At 39.5% G+C, this 11844-nt stretch overlaps 1 protein-coding gene and 1 long non-coding RNA gene across 10 annotated transcripts in view; one reads left to right on the top strand and one right to left on the bottom strand.

The window, feature by feature from the left end:
• LOC109955367 (uncharacterized) overlaps positions 1 to 11844 on the bottom strand; it is a 153489-nt gene that overhangs the window by 106753 nt on the left and 34892 nt on the right. The window lies entirely within an intron of this gene.
• The window catches only part of LOC109955366 (netrin-G1), a 63528-nt gene that overhangs the window by 27172 nt on the left and 24512 nt on the right, over positions 1 to 11844 (top strand). For all 7 annotated transcript variants that reach the window (XR_002274255.1, XM_020591471.1, XM_020591472.1 and 4 more), the window contains one exon: positions 5577 to 6220. Coding sequence is in view for 6 of the 7 variants with exons in the window: in XM_020591471.1 (XP_020447127.1) it covers positions 5577 to 6220 (644 nt within the window). In the remaining variant the exon portion in view is untranslated. The remainder of the gene's footprint in view (positions 1 to 5576; positions 6221 to 11844) is intronic.

Raw genomic sequence — 11844 nt, 5'->3', positions numbered from 1 at the left:
AGGTGCTGATTCTCATCCCAGCCGCTTCACACTCGGCTGCAAACCGCCCCAGTGCACGCTGGAGGTCCTGGTTTGATGGGGCCAACAGGACAACGGCGTCTGCAAAAAGCTGAGACAAGACCCTGTGGTCCCCAAACAGGACTCCCTTCGGCCCCTGGCTGCACTTAGAAATTCTGTCCATAAAAATAATGAACAGAACTGGTGACAAAGGGCAGCCGGTGACAAGAATATGATATGATATGAATATGATCACCGGTTCTGTTCATATCAGATATGTTCAGCACAAAATAGCTAAGAATATATCGATATTGGCAAGGGTTAGATATATTTTGGACGGGAAAGCACTATGCATTTTGTATTCTTCATTGATTTTACCATACTTAGAGTATGGCGTTGAAAACTGGGGAAATACATACAAAAGCTCACTTCAACCATTGTATATATTACAAAAAAGAGCGATAAGAATTGTGCATAAGATGGGGTATAGGGATCACACCAATGTAGCTTTCATACAGTCTAAATTGTTAAAATTGTTTGATTTAGTGGGATATCAGACTGCTGTGTTTATGTATAAAGCCAGGAACAATTTATTACCTGGTGGAATTCAAAAACTATTTAATGAAAGGGAAGGGGGATACAATTTAAGGGGTCGGTTAAATTTAAAAATTCATGTTATACGTACAACCAAAAAAAGATTTTGTATTTCCATAAGTGGGGTAAAACTATGGAATAATTTAAGTGCGAACATAAAAAATAGTAATAGAATTGACAAGTTTAAACATAAATATAAAGGTATGTGTCAATCAAGATATATGCAAGAACAGGCTTAATGATTAACCAGATGGAACATTGTGGGTGTGGTGTATGAATGTTAACACTTTGTTATAATTCTTTAGTATATTACTTGTGTGGTGTAGAAGAGAAGTATCTATGTAGAGATACTGTTCACAAACCAATGATGGTAAGATGATGTCATGGGGTAGGACTGGATAAGTCTGACTTCTTCCTACTCCATTCAAGCATGTACTAGGTATAAGCAAATTGATATTGGATTAGCATTTGTTGGATATGTGTAAAATTATGTGTGTTGATATATCAACTGTCTTTACATGCTTGAAAGAATAAATAAATCAAATCAAATCAAAACAAGCCTGTGTGTGTTTAGTGTTTGCATGGTTTTCTGTCTCATGTGTGTATATCCACAGTTTTTAATGTTTCCTATACATGTGTTCAGTGCAAACCAATTTATTAGAGAAAATACATTTTCCTATATTTTTGTGCATTTTTGTGTTACTATTTCAAGTATTTTATTAAATTAATTGGCGTGGGACAGATGCTTGTTGTGTCATGGCTAATTGATTCCTATAATTGAACCTTTTATAAAACTACTGAACACAATCATGAAATTACATCTGAATAGCTACTGAGCCTTGAAAAACAATCTGAGAAGCCGAGCGTCTGTGTTGCTTTTTATCGGTGTGAATGGCATTTGGATTCACATTCCCAGCTTAAGTCTCTCTGTCTCCATCTCCCTTGTTCTCTTGCTCTTCTACTACGTGACACTGTAATATTGGATTGACCTTATAGGCTGCAGAGATCGGGAAATCATTAGCTCTGATCAGCCGCAGACTTGCTGCTCAGGACTCCTGTACTAAGCCACTGCCCTCAGACAGATCATATAGCATTGATAGAAACCAGCTTTGCCTACATGACATCCTTGGTGGCGATAAAGATGTCAGCAATGCCAATAAGAGACAGGCCATTAGAAGCTCTTGTGTTTGCTGTGTGTGTGTGTGTAGGTGTGGGATTAGGAAGACTACTATAGTATGGGCTCTTAGGGATCATTTAAACATGCGACTATAAAATAAAAAAGCAAAAGAATCATGATGACATGCAAAATATGTGGCATAAACACATCCCATGTGAGGCAGAATAAAGGTCAAAAATAAGGTACATTTAAAACAGTGTAGATATATATTTGGGAGGGGAATTAAATATTACAAAGATAATCATAATAAATGAATGTGCAACTTTAGGAATATCAGCAAGATATGGATCTGCAGTATTTGAAACATACAAATGAATTAGTTTGACAACAGTCCAATTACATCTTCGACATATGACATTTGGACAGAAGTAACAATATAACTTCAATAATAATCCCTGCTAAATTATACTTTCATGGATGCAAGTCTTTTGTAAGGCCAGGTCACATTTTTCATTTGGTCGATATCTCATTTTGGTGCACAACTCTTGACTCTTTCTAATTCTCAGCTGACTATTTCCCTCTTCAACAGGCATGATCACAGGTAACGGATCAAGCTGAGAGGGTTTATTGTTTTTCAATAGCTGCCCCCCGGCATAGTACTGAAGCCATGGATTTTAAATGACCACAGAAGGTATTGATCGTCATAAGGCAGTGTTTTTGTTGTGAAATAACCATGACAGGAAACCCGATTAAAGGTCCTGACCTTTTTCTATCATTCCACCTTCACTGGGTTGTGTGAAAGCATTCCAGCAGAGTGGGGTTTACTGAGGGAAAGAAAATACTGTACATGTCACTTAATGTTCGATTGGAAAAGTGCCTTCACATTATTGAGTGTTATAAATGGCAGAAGAGGCTTTTATGAAAGGTTTGTCCCCAGCCAGCTCCCATACGAACAGGCTCCTAGGTTAGAATGATCACTTTCCTGAAGGCCTGGAGTCAAGGCAGGCAGCGAGACACTGATTATAGATTGAATTTATGACTGCTTTCCACTGGTCTCTGAACATTTCTTCTGCTTGCATGATGAAGCAAATTTCTCACTCTTTAAAGCTTCTATTTACTCTGCTTCTCGCCATTCATGTGGGAAATAGTTTTTCTCATTAGCCATGGACGGTGTGTTCTGAGTTCTTTATATTGTCTGTGAATAAGTCTCCCATTTCGAAAGATGCAAAGGCAGCCACCCCACTGCTCCCACGAACCAAACCGTGACAACAAATGAAACAAATATAAGTGAAAATTCATGCTCTCCAATGACAGCGGGGAAATCATGCTCTCTTACAATGTCTGTGCCGCCCTCCCTCCCTCCTTCTCACTCCATGTACCATCAAGGTACATAAAGAGAGAGGGAGCAGCAGACCTCCAAGGCTGTTCAAGCACAAGTATGGAATATAACAAGCCTCAGCACACATCACTGGTAAACAGTTGACACAAGTACAATTTATTGTCCCTGTGGCCAAACCCAGGCAGCCAGCATCCTCCCTATTACCCCTTAACTCTCTCATCTCTCTTTCTCTGTGCTTTTGTTTTCAGGCTACAGTGTGGCCTTTCAAGCTTCATGTTCTTCATGTTGGCTCTGTATGTATGTGTGTGGGTGTGTATGGGTGTGAGAGGAGAATACTTTTAGCATCTGAGAGCTTCTTTAAAAAAAAAAAAAGAAACGCAGCAAGAAAGGTCTACTTCTTCTGCATTCTCCCTCCCACTCTCTCTTATTCTCCCACTCTCTATGTTAGCAGCATAACCCTTATTACCATCCTAATTGGATCATCCAATGTTCCTTTGAGCCAGCTGAGCAGACCTAGTGACCCACAATCCCTCAGTCCTGTTTTACCTCATTGCATAGTTATCACGTCTAGCTGACGAGCAAGTTTCTGATAGCATATTACGGCCTCACAGGAAATAAAAAGGTCTGCAGAGATCTGTATCTAAAAACAGCTAAGTCATACATATGTCTTCCTGAGAGGAAGATAAAGTATCAAATAATTCTTTTCTTTAGGCAAGATAATTTTAAGGTTTTTAATCTAAGACAAAAAGCAACCACTGGTCTTTTCAAATAAAATGTAATGGCGTCCGCTTATCAGTATTCCTGCCAGTGATCTTCACTCGACAAAGTGGCAGTCTGGGTTGAATGCACTGCAATACCGGAGAGATAAGTGAGTAATGTTGCAGATAGCACTGTTCTCACCTTTAGATAATTTTGCATGTAGAGTGTTGAATGATTGCTGATCATCGAACCGCTTTACAGTTGATCTGAATCTCATCAGCACTTAACCTCATTGTTCCTGGAACAGAGGTGAGAGGAATGTCAATTGGAGTGTGTCTTTTGGTCTCTGGCACCATTTCAGCTCTCTCTCTCTCTGCCTCCCTTTGCCATTCACTCACACTTAACGCACACACACGAGGATATGTACTGCATGCGCGCACACAAGAGAACGCATTCAGTGCTCTCTGTCCCTCTCACAAATAAACACCAACACATGAAGCGTTCAGTTTTCTCCACACAAACAGGTTCACACAATATCCAGACTCGGTGGATGTCTATGGTACAGAGCAGACAGAGAACCCATGAAAAATGCATGTCCCTTTGCGTGCTTCATAAGAAACACTCATCGGGATTCCATTCCCATCTCGGCTGAAATACCACACAGGAATCTCAATTAGACTGGCAATTTGGGTGGCAGTGTCGGCAGGAATGGCACTGAACGAGAATATGGGGTTCACACTGTCATCTTAATGAGAGGGTCACTGTCTCCTGCAGCTCTAGGTCCAGATTATAAAATACATGTTGGCCTAAATGTGATAGGAATGCTATTGAGTACAGTGGTGGAATGGTGATTGGCTGACGAGCCAACAAGGCTCTGTAAAAGTACAATAACTTGGTGAGGCAAAGTGGACTGACAGCTGACCTGAGGTGCTCTAGGGCTCATAATCATGAGGGTGAGACTATTATACTGAGGTGCTTTACAACTAACAAGTTGTCTAGGATTCCACGTTTCCTGTAAATATTTTATTCAAAACTAAATATTTAACAACCTTTTTGACGTTTTCATTTTTAACTTATCTGCCTCAAACTACACAGCGCGGATCAACCCTCGTTTTTCCTCATTTGTCAATATGATTGTACGAAACTGGGTCGTGATTTCTATATTTTTTTTTTCCCAGTACCATTCTGCTCCAACTTTTAGCACTTTACTGTAGTTACCTACTCCTCGGTTAGCAGGGAGAACAGCTCTTTGATACAACCCAAAGGAGGTGACAAGAAACAGCAGTAGTTTAACATAAAAATGAATAAAATTATGCCCCAACATGCTTGTCAGCATATTGTGTTAATTGTACCTGGCTCACAAGTATAATTACTTTATGTACAGTGCTGTTTTGAGCATTTTTTTATATTATTTTAATACTGTAGGTCTTCCCTTTGTGCATTTTTGAAAATGATTACAGACACACCCATTATTTTTGCTTGCCATTTCCACTATTATATTGTGGAAATTAAGGACATACGATTTGTCTTCGGTGGTGTAATACAATATAGTTTTTTTATATCTAAAAATGTATTAGCCAATAATCAATGACCACATTTCAACAAGTAAAAAATACATTGCAGTGTTATTTACTTAGACTAAATATAGAATTACTCAATTTTCAAGTTAGGACACTGTACGTTGAAATGCTGTATTGTGTAACAACTCACAGAAAATCTTTCATTAAAAACTAACTATATACAATTTCTAAAAGTTTCACTATATGACTTCTACACCCTGACTGCAATGTGCACTTACATGTGTGTATGTTTGTTTTTTTTCCTCCACAGGAAAATCCTTATATGTGCAACAATGAATGTGATGCCTCCACTGAGGAACTGGCTCATCCCCCAGAGCTGATGTTTGACTTTGAGGGTCGCAACCCCACAACATTTTGGCAATCCACCTCATGGAAGAAGTACCCGAAGCCCCTGCAGGTCAACATCACGCTGTCGTGGAACAAGACCATTGAGTTGACTGATGACATCATACTTACCTTTGAGTCAGGGCGGCCGGAGCAGATGGTCCTGGAAAAGTCGCTGGACTACGGCCGGACCTGGACTCCGTACCAGTTCTACGCCACTGACTGCCTGGACGCCTTCACCATGGAACCCAAAACAGTGAATGACCTCACCCAGCGCACCCTGCTGGATATCATCTGCACTGAGGACTACTCCCGAGGCTATGTGTGGAAAAATGACAAGACCGTACGTTTTGAGATAAAGGACCGATTTGCTCTGTTTGCTGGGCCTCGACTACACAACATGGCCTCATTGTACGGCCAGCTGGATACCACCAAGAACCTGAGGGATTTCTTCACCATCACTGATCTGAGGATTAGGCTGCTGAAGCCAGCCACTGGAGCCACCATGGTGGATGAGTACAACTTGTCCAGATACTTCTATGCCATCTCTGACATTAAGGTGCAGGGCAGGTAAGACCCTCTTGTATTCGTTATTATTGTACCGTTTGTATTGAACGAAATCAAGACTTGAGGTTTGGTTCCTTCACCTGGCTTTTACTGTAATGCGGTTTTGGTGGATTTTAATTTTTATGTTCTTAAACGAGAGAATACTACTGCAGCATATTGCTGGTTTCAGCTTTGGGGCTTTCACTACATGCTTTCTCTAGTATTCCAGTGTTTTGCCAGCAACTTAATGGAGCCTGGATGCCATATGTCTTTTTCACTGACCACAGAACTGCAAAATTTGTGCATGTTAAAACGGACCTAAATACACTACCTCTTCAAACAGCAGGAGCTCTGTGATGATGTGGCAAAGCACCTCAATTTCCATCCTTGTCCTCAGTAATGAGTAATGCCAGATTGATATTTATAAAATAATAGATTCATTCAATTGATAGTTTGATTATTACTATCACACATCTTCAGTATAAACCAGGAGCCACAGTCTACAGATTTCTTTTCCCCAAACAAAGACACCACACACTAACTAGCACTCATTCAAGTAGAGGGATGGAATTCATCAGTGCTATCACCTGGAGAGGTGCAGTAGGAATGAAAACCTGTACACTGTTTCTCCATGGTACACAGTCAGGCACCCCTGATAAACAAACTTTACTTTTGGTTTTGGCACCAATACATCAATATACAAAATCCAACATTCTCTTTCTAGTATCCCATTATTCAGATGCTACACAGATACATGAAATGCTGCTGATCATGATTTTATAAAGTACCATCAACTCCCACTGTCCAAATATGAATGGAATCAGTGAATGTGTTTGAAGCTTGCTAACTATGAGACTAACAGGTGGTTGGATTTGCAAAATGCAATCAAAGAAACTTCAGCGCCTCCTTTGCTCTAAGTCTTTCATAATTTGGATGCTCAGTGTTTCCAACTGTTAACTGTTAAGCCCAAAATTCTGTTTCTGAAATGAGTCTGAATTAGGAAAAGGAGCAGTTTTTAGTACAGACTGAATATTAGTCTCCTAAATTACTTATTATAGCTCTACCTTGACAAGGAAAGAGGGCTGAGATTGCCTCCTGTGAGCCGTGGTAAGGCAAGAGTTTTAATGCATGTCCCTACATTTTTTATTGCAGGCACACATCTAGATTCCACAGTCATCTTGTATTTTCATAATATTACCATCACTGGTTCAGGTGGCATATACATTCAGTAAAGTTGTACTTTGGTTAAATGTTGTGCTTCAAAATGTTATTGTCTCTTCAATTTATTAGCATTGATTTTGACTATGACTTCTGATGACTATGAACATTTTGTAAGTACACATGGTTTCCTTACTGTTAATTAACTGTTAGTGTGGCTAAAAAGATTGTAAACAGAATCAAATATGATAAAATAAAACAAACTGAAACTAAACTTAAACAGCTATATGTATTGGGTCAGGACATTATAGAAATGTGTAATCAATTCAGTATAAATAAATCAATAAGACTTTAGTTTAATTAAAACTGCATTAAGAGGTTTTGCGGGGAGGGGGGGCCACTTTGGGGCAGCAGAATGCACGTGGACATATTACCACATTATAGGTTCCCTACAGCAAACTTGTTAGCAAACTAGCGAGAGGTGTTTCTGGCCATCTAACTGACAAAAGTCCAAATTTCACACTCCTTCTAGCTCTGGTCTGGTCACTGCCAACTCATGAGAGGAAAATGTGACTTTCAAGCTGCTAATTGCTGCCTGCCATTTGTTGGTAAACAGATAGTATACACTGGCTTTGTCATTTTTCACTGAAAACAAGAGTGATGAAAGCATGTGTTTGCAGTTCATGGTTTACCAATTTTTCAAAATTTAAAGCTACATTTTTAGTAAAATTAAAGGCTTTCGGGGCACATCATTAACGCAGCTTGCAATGTTGCATTGTATAATATGAGTCATTAGAATGCCTCTGCGATTTTCAGGGAAATGGAAACATTGTCGTTTCATGACGCATGGAAATGGCCCACATGATGGTTGTAAAGCCTCTACAGCTGCTCTCCAAATGGGACCTGTGTTGCTTGCTGCAGTTGGTTTATATGAGGATAACTGGGTTGGTAATGACCCATCAGATGGGCCCTAGGTGAATTGAAACAGTTAGTCCCTAATTAGAATTCAGTCGACTTCAGTGGTAGATTAGAACCATTAGCACATTGGCTAATTGGTAGGAGACTAATCTTGTAATTAAGAGCATTTGCAGCTGATTAAATGGTAATCATCAGGGACACATCAGGGAAATGTGGAGACATTCAGAATTGCCAAGCTGTGCTTCCAAATTTAGCCTTGCCCTCTTTAAAAATGAATAGATTTATGGTTTAATCTGTGAAGTTTTCTCTCTGAGCAAGCTACAGTTTTTGCTTTAAATAACTCACATTTTTGGAGATATCTAGTATTTTTTTAATAACTTCTGACTGCTGGCTGCAAAATCTGAACAAATCAGTTGCTGAGCATGAGCTATCATAACTGGCAAAACATTTGACAACATTTCATGACGCTTGACATCTTTGATCACATGCCACAGCAAGTTTTTCATAATGGTTTCATGCAGTATTCCCAGTTCAGCCCTATCAGAGAGATATACATGTTCTGCAGTCAGACACTCTTCCAATAAATTCATACTCATACTGTAAACTTGAATTGATGAGTTCTAAATTGCAGGACCTGCTACTCAGCACAGAATAGCACCTCCCACAGATATCTTATTTTGCCATTCATTAGAAAGAGTAGCAAAAGGTTGGATGGGGGAAAAATAAGCTATTTTGCCCAATTTTCCCTCCTGCCCCTGGGCATCAAATTCAATTTTCCACCAAAAGTTTGCAGTGAGAAAGAAAAGAAAATAAACATACGATTTCTGTCCAGAGGTGGATCAGTAACTCACTTGAAAGAGGGTGATGGAGGCGAGTGGGGAGAGACTGATTAGAGCTTCCACCAACCTCACCAGCCTTCTGGCTACAACCAAATGTGAACGCCTTATCACCGAATGGCCATCCTGTCTGAGAATTCCCAGAATACTCCATAAACGCTGATAAACTCACACACAGCTGAATATCTGCAGTGTCAGGTAACCCGTGGATATGTTTGTGAATGTCAGGGCTCTGAACTAATACTGGCATGCTGGATAAATGTCAAATTACATTTTTACAATGATCTGTGAATGGGTTAACCTACTTTTTACATTTTAGAAATGACAAAAATGATATGAAGTTACTGTATTTCCACAACCAGATTTTAAACAACAGCACCAGGGTGGTTGTAGCTACCTGTGGGTTCACATTGTTGGGTTGTCTACCGAAACCTATGGTCTCTGTGCAGCTGCATTTAACTACTCCTCTATAGAGAACCAAAGTGAAACTGGAACTTCCAGGTTGTGTTCATGAAGAAAAAAAAAAACCCCATTAAAGATCCACTGAGATTTCTAGTCTGTCTACTAAAAATCTAGCCTTGGTACACAGCCATTTTCAATAGTATGCCGTGAGTTTTGCTACATTTGCTTACATAACAATGATATGTTTCTTTAAACCGACTTATTATTGACATTAACTTAATATTTCTAACCCTAATACCTAACCCTTTACCGGGCTTTAATGAACACCATTTCCCAGAAGCCTAAGCCCATCGTGGCTGAAACATCACCAGCTGATGCCAGTCGACTGGTGGAAGAATTGAACAAAAGTCCCAAGTCGAGACAGATGTAACTTTTAGACATGTTCTTTTGTTGTTTACAATGTAAAATGCTGAGAGAGGTGAGACTAAAATTATAAACACAGTTAACGCTGTGCTACTTGGACTGCTGAAGTCCAGAACAGTCTAGGAAATATAATATGTGTACCACAGTGCTGCAAAGCGATCATGGGAACTATGGTTTTTCTGATGCTAATAAAATAAATCATTAATTAAATTTGTTAAAATCACAAAGGTCTAATTTTCAGTAGTAAGTGTTACAGTAATTAATGGCTTATCTTAAACTGTGAAACAAAAGAAAAAGCTAGTGGAGCAGGGTCTAACTGGGTGTGACGCCATGACCATGGCTCTCTACAGGACATAAAACACACACAGAACCAAATTTATCAAGGCAAAAACCATGTCAGGGACAGGGGAAGACAGTCATGTCCCCTAATCAATTAGCTGCTGTGCCTGAACCTTAACAAAATGACTGTAACCATGTGTTTATAATTGTTTCCATGAGCAGGCAGGGTTCAACATAACACCGGTGTACCTGCTAAAGGAACTGTTATGGAATTATTGTTACCATAATGAGAAAGATCCAGTTATTGTGCTGCTATAATGGGGCTGTGGGTCATATTTAAATGGACAAGCGACATACTGTCGTTTGGGTTGGTGGACTTGTTGGGTTCACTGGTAGGTTTGCACAAGTTGTGTGTGCAAATCTTTAATGAAAGAGCCTCATTATCTCCAGACTCTTGGAAGTTGTTGCAATAAATTCCAATCCTAAGTGCCTGAGGCAGGCTGAAGCAAAGCAGGCACCAATAAAAGAAAATAATGTTTCATTCAAAAATAAAACCTGGGAGGCTTCAGATGAGACACACAGCAAGACAAAAGAACCAGAGTAAATTCTTATAATAATCAAAGAATTGTCATAGAACACAGGTTTATAACGCTGGCTTTACAATACTCAGAATCACATTGCACTGAAAATACCATGACAAATCTTCCATTAAATTGATCTTGAATGATAAAAATTGATGGGTAAAAGGCGGCATAAGGAAAAGGTATACGGGGGATATTTTTACCCTCTCCTGAGCCGTCAGAGTGTGGCGGGGGGCTAGCCGTGGTATTGATTCCTAATGTTATTCCACATCAGCAGAAAACAAAAACCTTGAACCATGCAGGCTGTCCCACCTTTCAGATCTCCTTCTCCATCGTTCCTCACTTATTGATCAGATGTCTGCTTGTTAATTAAGACATGACCGCTACCGGCTGGTTGCGCGGTCAGAGCTGCACATCTGCAGGGCTGCAGCAGGGCCTGGGAATGAGAGGCAGCTAATCCATAAGTGCTAATGTGCTATTTCTCTCATCCCCCCATGTCATTCTCTATTTTTCCCCAACCGTTTCTCTCTTTTTTTTTACCATGCTGTTTTTTTTCCCCTCAGTTTCCTGTTTACCCAGTATTCAAGCAGTATATTGAAATAACCTCAAAAAAGACATCTGGGCAGATCCTTCATGGTGTGGGCTGAGTAATTTAAGACAACGGGTAGCCAAGTACAATCTCCTCTTTTTAATTTATAGACATAACCCAAATAGCGAAACAGAATTCACATCTCAAGTAAGCCTAAAATATACAGTATATACATCCACTTGATAAGGGTCCAAACTCCCCCTGACCCAAATTGCAGAGCCTGTCACTCTCTACACAATAACATCTTGTTTTAGCCAGGCAACACAGTTTAAAAAAAAGAAAGAAAAACTACATTCTTACACAACAGGATAACATTTTTGGTTTTTTATTTTTTTTTTTTTTAAGCAGGTCTGGTGCAATTCTGTACTCATTAAAAGAGTGTTTTGTAACACATAAGGACATTAGTGAATCTAATATTAACATAACTGCAGGCTTATGGAAAATAAAAAAAAAAATGTTGCT

Source organism: Monopterus albus, unplaced genomic scaffold (genome assembly GCF_001952655.1).
Source record: "Monopterus albus unplaced genomic scaffold, M_albus_1.0 scaffold14.1, whole genome shotgun sequence".
Taxonomy (NCBI): domain Eukaryota; kingdom Metazoa; phylum Chordata; class Actinopteri; order Synbranchiformes; family Synbranchidae; genus Monopterus; species Monopterus albus.
The sequence above is the reverse complement of the archived record's forward strand: the minus strand, read 5'-3'. Positions and strand labels throughout refer to the sequence as shown.